Here is an 8,704-nt window from a genome sequence, read left to right as displayed (position 1 = left end):
GTCTCAAACATTGTGCACCTTATTGGTTTTGTCATTGATGCATGCTGGAATTTATCGAGAAAATTACTTTAGAATGTGAACAAAATTCAATTCAGTTTATTTTGTACAGTGACTGTTCTCATGAAGTCGCATAAATTCAGGATACAGTCRTTTCATTCTAATAACAATAATACAATACTTCCCCATGCAATAATTTATGAAATGCTAATTTGTAAAAATAATCAAAGAAAGCTATTAGAATGTATCAGATTTTCACTTTGTCGCAATCCCCCATCCTGAGCAGCATGAAAAACGTCAAAGAAAGTAAAGAGGAATCTTTTTAACAAGAAGAAGCCTCCAGCAGACCCATACACAAGATGCTCAGCCATCCTCCCCAACCAGCTGAGGGTTTGAGAAGGTCGGAAAGAGATCAAATGTAGTTTCTATGGGAAGAAAAAAAAAACAAGTAATAACAGTGATAACTGCATGTATAAACATGGAAAACAGAGTGAGTAAAGACAGCAGTAAAATTACGTGTGGTTAGACCTGTATGTCCTCCGGCAGACTAAGGAATAGCTCAAGAAACCCACGTTAAATTTAACTGTTGGATTTATCAAACAAACAATTCTTAAATGTGGTTAGCCTCACATATGGAAATGGAAAGTTGGTTCCACCAGAGTGTAAGCATGAAATCTCAAAACTCTTCCTCACAATCCACTTTTAGAAACTSTAGGAATCACAAGTAAACTTTGTCATTCACTTGCTACAAGTTTTTCTAGTAACTTCTTACTTTTAATTCTGTCCCATTTGCCTCCTGCTAGGAGATTAGCTCTCATAATCATACACTTTGAACAAAACTGTAAACTTCATCAGCTGCGCACATCAAAAGTCTCCAAAAAGACTCTGTCTTCTGTGCATGTCTTCTGTYTTTCCTCCATGTATTCATGTCTGCATTTGAATTCATCCTTGTGTTTTCTTCTGTTTTGTGTCCCCAGGTGGCAATTCTTGTTCCGTTTAGGAACCGACACGAACACTTGCCCATACTCTTGAGACACCTGGTGCCTGTGCTGCAGAAGCAGAGACTCCAGTTTGCCTTTTATGTCATAGAGCAGGTATGTCCATGTAAATTACTGTTCGCACTGACAGTCACCTTTTCTGAATCCAAACACGAAGATACCATAACTGTTGGAAATGCTCTGAAACTGGATGAAATGACCTGAACAGCCAAAAATCACAATGTGTTTTTCTTTCTTTAGGGAGGTACGGAACCATTTAACCGAGCCATGCTGTTTAACGTGGGCTTCAAGGAGGCGATGAAAGACTTTGACTGGGACTGCCTGATCTTCCACGATGTGGACCACCTCATGGAGAATGACAGGAACTACTACGGCTGTACAGACATGCCTCGACATTTTGCAGTCAARCTCGACAAGTACTCCTACATGTGAGTCTTAATTCTGTCTCCACTAAACTTTATAGTAAACTTTAAAAAAAAATGACCGTTTATAATTGTTTCCACAAGGCTTCCGTATAATGAGTTCTTCGGTGGCGTCAGTGGCCTGACGGTGAAGCAGTTCAAAATGATTAATGGCTTCCCTAATGCATTCTGGGGCTGGGGAGGTGAGGACGATGACCTCTGGAACAGGTGAGGGAAACCTTTACACACAAACACCGACACTGGCTTGTCTGAAGGCTGGCTGGGCTGTTGACTTTAGATGATTGTAGATTAAGTAGGAGGAGTTGGCACGTACCAAAGCTTTTGTATTAATTGGACCTTTTCCTGCATTTGTCTTTGCATCACTACAACACACACATACTTATACAGGTCACAGGCAGCTGCACACATATGAGGCTGTCAATACATTTCTTCAACTTTCACTGACCTTTTGCATTTGTTTATGCCTTACGCACACAGTTATGTGATTGTATCGCAGTATTGAAGAGTTGCAACACAACACAGCTTTGTATGGAAATGTCCCAGCGAGAGGCATTACGACAATTTATTTTCTGCCTGATTGTGTACGTTACAGATTAATGAGCCTTAAATATGTTTGTACAGGGTGCAGTTTGCCAATTACACCGTAAGTAGACCGCACGGAGACCAAGGACGCTACATGTCAATTCCCCATCACCACCGCGGGGAAGCCCAGTTCCTGGGAAGGTTAGTGATCATGTGTGCTCACAGCTCACTCACGCACACTAAACACGACCCACGAGTGTTTGGTCCAAAGGGAGGGGCAAGCAGATAATGGCAACGAGGCTTAAGCTCATGTGATTTAAGCCAGTCACATGAAAAGCCAGAGTTGTGACTCTGAGTGAATTTCAACTCTTTTAAATACTTTGCATGTGATGTGTTTGAATGCTTCGAGGTTGAATTCTAGGTCACTTAAAGCGTCCAAAGCAATTCATGTTTCTTTCATTTTTGTCAATGCAAACCTTTAAAGGGATCCCCGATTAGTTGTAACATTAGACTTTATATGACAAACATATACTTTAACTGTAAAATAAAGAATGTAAAAATACTGTAGGATGTTCAATTTTTATAATTTTTAAACTAAAAGTTTAAAAATATATTACACGGATGGGGACATTTTATTTACACGCAAAGCATTCTGGGTAAATGATGACATCAACTAGGTCATCGGCACAAGGCTGCTAGCGAGATATATCCACCCTGAAGGTTAATCTTGGACAACATCTGACGATCGACTCTTTTAAATGAAACCAGAGAGCGTTGACAGAGAGGAGAAGGTAGAAATGACTCAGCCTGTAACTGAAAATATAGATGCTAGATGCTAGCACCGAGCTAATACATATTAGGCAATATAGCGTTGGGGCTAGCACAAAGGCTAACAGGCTAAGCTGAGGTTCTTCTTTGAAGCAGCTCTGTTGTCCTCCATTCATATTTTCAGTTATAGTTAGTCATTTCTACCTTCTCCTCTCTGTCAACGCTCTCTGGTTTCATTTAAAAGAGCCAATTGTCAGGTATTGTCCAAGATTAACCTTCAGGGTGGATATAGCTCCCTAGCAGCCTCGGACCAATGGCCTAGTTGATGTCATCATTTACCCAGAATGCTTTGTGTGTAAATAAAATGGCTCCGTCTGTGTTAAAATATATTTTAAAAAATTTACAAAACTGAACATCCTACAGTATTTTTACAGTCTTTATTTTACAGTTAAAATAAATGTTTATCAAATAAAGTTTAATGTTACAACTAATCGTGGATCCCTTTAAGGAGTGCGTAATGCATAAAAGAAAAACATTGTGACTGCGAGATGATCTAAAAGCATTTTTTTTGTGTGTATGAATTTGAATGATTCATTTTAGTGTGTGCAAACTTTCAAGAAAGCTTCTGTGGAACTTCCACTGAACTTGCACTCTAAACCACAGACAGGGTTACACACAGCAGGAGCCAAATTCTGATGAACTGGTTTCTCCACATCTTGTCTCAATGTTTATTAACGTTCAAGTGCTATTCAGTTTCTCTGAGCAGCTTCTTGGAGCACTCTTGTTGTTTCTCTTTTCTAACGTATTTGTCCGCATCTTTGTATCTTCAGGTATACTCTTCTTCGTCACTCAAAGGAGAGGCAAAAAGTGGATGGTCTTAATAACTTAAACTACTCCCCACTGGTTTCCAGAAGTCCTCTTTACACCAACATCACAGTCAGCCTGAGCAGAAAGCTCGCACCCGTAGCTGACTACTGACGCAGACAGAGCTGGACTGCAAAACACCTGGGAATCAAAGTCCTCTGGGACATCAGCCATATCTCACCAGTTGCAGCACTGCTTTAGGACTTTTAAGTTGAGAGGTTTTTTTTGTTGTTTTTCTTTCTCTTTTTTTGCTTTGTTTTTGTTTGTATGCAAAGAAAAGAAGAAGAAGAAGAAGAAAAGAAAATGGAGACTCAAATTAGTATGTTTGATAAATCGTATAAGAAAATAGGATAAGAAAATAGGATAAAATGCTGCACTTATTTGTGCCACAGTTCATCACTCTCATCTGGGCTTGTCTACACTTCAGTCTCCACATGCCTTTTTGCACCATTTTGGCCTTCAGCATCCATTCTTCAAGTATTTTTTTTATTTTCGTTTTTTTTTTTTTATTCTTTAAATTTGTTGGAAGATTCTGGCAGTGACTAGCGCCGCCCTGCATTTTTTGTGCGTGATTACTAAAATAGGTAACGACACACATTCAAGCGCACGCCACACATGCACGCACACAAGAGTATGACCCAAATGTGCTGACATGATCCTGGGGCTTGGATTTATTAAATTTTTTTATTTTTTATTATTTAGTTTTTTTTTTTATTTTTTTGCTTCTTATTTCATAAATGCAGTAAAACCTGTGAAAACATTTGCATGGAAACATACCCTTAGACCACCACACAGCAACTTCAAGCGAGTGAACCCTTGCAGCTGGTTCTGCATAAGGTATGCCAAATCCATGAGTGAATATAGTAAAAAAAAAGATGATATATTGTATGTGAAATAGTTTATTCTAAGTTCAGAGAAAAATCATTCTTTACTCATCTCTTCATCTGTATTTTGTCCATTTAAACATACCATTTGAAGACTGTGATGTTTGTGTTTGCATAGTCGCATTGAATGTTCTGGCTGCCTGCAAGTAGCTGTATGTTGGAGTGCATTGCTCATCCTGTTAGCAATAAGCTGTAATATCAGACAGCAGAAATTAGCCCTGACTTCCTTATCGTACAGATGCAATAGCATGGGTGCTAGCATTCCCCCGCCCCCACATTGGACTACAGAGAAAAGAGTGACTGCGTATGCAAATTTCACATCCAGCTCAACTTTGCCTAAGCAAACGTGCCGCCCTTTTCAGAACTTGTGTGTGTGTTTGTGTGTGTGTGTGTGTGTGTGTTTTTTTTGTTCCCGTCTGTGCAAGAGAGGGCGAGCTATGCAAATGGCCTGCATGCATCTCGTCGTCAGTGCAAGCTTTTCGGGGTGACTTGCAGGAAGCGTCATCTCTAAACTCTGACAAGACTGACTTCAGACCTCACTTTGTGTGTAAATCCAGGCCAGAAAAGAGAAATCTTATAGTTGCAGATGTATTTTTTTTTTAGATTTCACAATCTTAAATGTTTACTCGTCTTCATTATAGTTTCCCTCTTTTTTTTATACAAAAGAGAAATGAAGGTAGAGAATACTTGATAGCTATCACTGTCAATGGTGTTTACAGAAGCTGTTTGCTTTATTTTTCAGATTGTCTAGTGTTTGTTCTACTGTTGGCCAGCCCTTTCCACCCAAGCTGCTGTGAAAGTTGTACAGCTTTTCAACAACCAAGCTTATGGCTGCCTTTTGTTCATTTTTTTTTTCTCTTCCAAATTGACACTTGTTTTGCTTGCATAGAGGAAAAAAAAAGCAAATATGAGGGCTCATCACGACATTGAGTGATAACCACTGATTAGGTTTGCATTCAGAYTTTGGCTTATGATTTTCTTTGCTTGAATTTGATTTAGACAAGTTGATCTAGGTATATATTTTTATTCTTTTTTTTTTCTTTCTTTCAATGATGGAAGCATGCAGCCTTACACTGCTTTGACACAGACTGACAACGCTCTTGTTATACACAGCAGCTCCTCTCTAATACTGTATGTGTTTGGCAGTGTTGAATAGTGGGTGAAACAGACCAGTACTTTAAACATAGCTCTTTTTTAAAAAAATCACACAAACATGTTTTCCCTCACTGTCTGTCCTCTGGTCATACAGCTACTTCGTTTCACACAAATCGCCTTGTATGCATTTCTTCAGATGTATCTGTTTGTTGGTCGACATGTGGGTGAGTGACAAACTGTTGTGTTTCAACAATGAAAAAAAGAAGAGGCTGGACCTCGCTCTATTTATTTGACATTTGATTTCCTCAGTTGTTTCATTGTTTAAATTTTTTTTCTGATTTACTTTCTTGCGGTTGACGTGATGACTTAGGAAGTGACATATAGCAGACTTGCGTTCGATGCACTGAAACCTAGCTGTGTGTATTTGTGTGGGATTGTGAGGATCTTCTGCATAAACGGTGGCAGTTCCATTTCGTTCAGAGACACTGTTTTCCCCACTTCACAAGTGGCAGAAATTGCAATGAAATGGAATGGCACCTGTACTGTAGCCTGGTGTTAATCTTCTGAGCAGACGTGTTGGAGGAGGCCATTTTGTGTGACAACCACAGGAAGAGCAAGACTCCGAGTTAGAAAATGCTAATGGCCACTGTCTTTCACTGATCACCTCCATTATATTAACTGATAAATCAATGGTGCTGACCTCCCTTTGACAGCTCGACATGCTCACAGGAGCCGGTTTTAAACATGGCAGAAGCTATTGACAGGCAAAACATCCTCCAGAGGCCATTATGGCTCATTGTTTCCACATCATCTCTCAGATAGAGATCAGTAGGGTAGTTTCCAGGTATAGCTTATCCATGTATGTATATGTATATATATATAGCTAACATTTTCCACAAGCCAAGCATGTGCTTACCTCCTAGCTAGTCAACACGGGAGGTGCCCAGTGGAAGTCATGGGACAGTAGCAGTGTTTGTGTTAAGTTTTCTTTTCCATGTGTGTTTGAGTGAAATGGCTACGCCTTTTTTCCGAGGTCGAACCATCCTCCATCTACATTATTTCTTTGCATTTTGTTTGCCAGCGCTGATGAGAACATGGTTGTTAACAACTGGCAGGCTTTTTTTCTAGTTCCTTACATTTACACAATACACTGTATATTATCTTTAAATAAAACAAATTACTTTGCTTTAAATTAAAAGCTAGACGGACACGAAGCAAAAGCCAAAACGGTTTTGGTATGAGTATTGAGACTGTGAGAAAACCCCTCAATCTAAAGAGGCCCTCCTGATGGTCTAAATATTGGGTTGTTGCGTATTATTTTCTACAGTACACAGTGAGCAGCTTTAAAAACATCTCTTTTTTATTTATTTTTTAGTTTTTTGTGACTACTGAACAGCTTCGACCACTAGATTACAGATTGAGGCGGTGAATCTGTCAGCGCACTCTTGGGTTTTATTTTGAAATGGTGAATCATCTGATTTGAGTCTGTGATAAGAGCACGTAGAAACCAGACCGAGACTGCTGCTGTCTAAACAATATATAAAACAATAGGCTTTATCATATCAAAATCCAACCTGTCCTGATTCATTCTGTGCCAGTTTAAATGAAGGGACCATTCTTTTTTTGGGCATCTGACAAGACTGGCAGCCTTAAAAAATAAAATACAAAAAAAGCTTTTTAATTTATTGCATTTTTGTTTTTATTTTCCACTTGTTTTTACTTTGTTTTTGTTTTTTTATAAGCAAAAATATTTAAATTGAAAAAAAGTGCATATCAAGATACTGATTATTGTAAATATTGTTGTTGTGTGTAGTGTTTTAGAAATTCTATTAAGGTCTTAAATCACTACAGATGCTAGCATAAAGAACAAAGCTTCGGGGAAAGTGGGGGGGTTGGCTCGGGGGTTTAACTGGTGCCATTTTAAGTGCTTGTGGAGCTTACATAGTGACATCAATGTTTTTACATCACTGCTTCCAAGCACAGATATTTTTTTTAATAAAAACAAAAACGTTCTTATCCCATGGATTTTAAAATCCTCATAATCTCAGAGGCATTCCCCTTTCCTCCCTCGTACTTAACTCGCTGTGGCAGGAAAAGAGACATGTCCTGACATAGAGGCTTTCCAATGAAGTCCTCTGTCCTTGGTTCCCGCTTGTGACGCTTCTCCGAGTGTGACRGCGTTTGGGGGGGGTGGTTATGGTGGAGGTCACAGGAAAGCTTTGCAATATTTTTTTTCAGCCAAAAGAAAAACTTTTAAAGAAGTCTTACATTGCGAAGTTTAACAAAGGCACCCAAACCAGCGACACAATCCTCTTCAGAATCCTCAAACATTTTTTTTGTATGAAACTCGATTATTTAAAAAAATAATAATAATACAGGCAACAGGATACGGAAAGCTAAATTCAACATATTTATTTGACCGTAAGGAACAGAATTCTCCTTCAATTGAAGCCATTCGAAGCCACTTGTCGAAACTTGATGTCAGCCTTATGTGGAATCTGTTTGTGTATTGGCATATTATCTTTTGATTATTGAAATTTGTATGATGGAGATTTTCTTTTATACCATCATTGTTATTGTCAAGAGTACACCAATAAAAAAAAACTTGTAAAGATCAAAACTTTTGTGCACGCTTTTTTTTTTCCTTTTTAATTTTATCACAAATGTAAAGGTGAATCATTCATTTTTGCTTGTGTGCAATGTTAACAAAATATCTCATGTAGCAGTGAGTGAATAGATTTTATTGAAACTTGTGTTATTGGATGAACATCTACGACTGATTACCTTTGGTTATTCAACATGGCTGCCTCAGCAAGCGGCAGTACTGTATGTCTGCAACTCAGKGAATTGAATAGAAAATGAGCTCCAATTTGCTGTGGTAATGGCTGAGACTGAGCCGCACAATTTATTATAAGCAKTAATGTCACTGAGCAGGAGGTCTGTTTCCAAAACTCTACCAATAACTACTGGAGTCTGTTAAGAGATGAGCTCAAATCTTTAAATGGATTTTAATTCAACTTTAAGAAAATAATTTACTAGGTGTACAGCAGAGGTGGGACCAAGTATTGTTTTGCAAGTCCCGAGTCAAGTCTCAAGTCAAGACARACAACTGCCATGTCAAGTCCCAAGTCTGAAACTTAGAATTTAAAATCTT

At 38.6% G+C, this 8,704-nt stretch overlaps 1 protein-coding gene across 1 annotated transcript in view; it reads left to right on the top strand.

The window, feature by feature from the left end:
• The window catches only part of b4galt5 (UDP-Gal:betaGlcNAc beta 1,4- galactosyltransferase, polypeptide 5), a 37,466-nt gene extending 29,296 nt beyond the window's left edge, over positions 1 to 8,170 (top strand). The window contains exons 5-9 of the mRNA XM_014017090.1: positions 975 to 1,091; positions 1,236 to 1,423; positions 1,502 to 1,624; positions 2,039 to 2,140; positions 3,538 to 8,170. Of these exons, the coding sequence (XP_013872544.1) occupies positions 975 to 1,091; positions 1,236 to 1,423; positions 1,502 to 1,624; positions 2,039 to 2,140; positions 3,538 to 3,685 (678 nt within the window). The 3' untranslated portion in view covers positions 3,686 to 8,170. The remainder of the gene's footprint in view (positions 1 to 974; positions 1,092 to 1,235; positions 1,424 to 1,501; positions 1,625 to 2,038; positions 2,141 to 3,537) is intronic.
• Positions 8,171 to 8,704: the final 534 nt, after the last annotated feature.

This window comes from Austrofundulus limnaeus, unplaced genomic scaffold (genome assembly GCF_001266775.1).
Source record: "Austrofundulus limnaeus strain Quisiro unplaced genomic scaffold, Austrofundulus_limnaeus-1.0 Scaffold3, whole genome shotgun sequence".
Lineage (NCBI taxonomy): Eukaryota > Metazoa > Chordata > Actinopteri > Cyprinodontiformes > Rivulidae > Austrofundulus > Austrofundulus limnaeus.
Note: the sequence above shows the minus strand (reverse complement) of the source record. Positions and strands in the feature narration are given on the sequence as shown.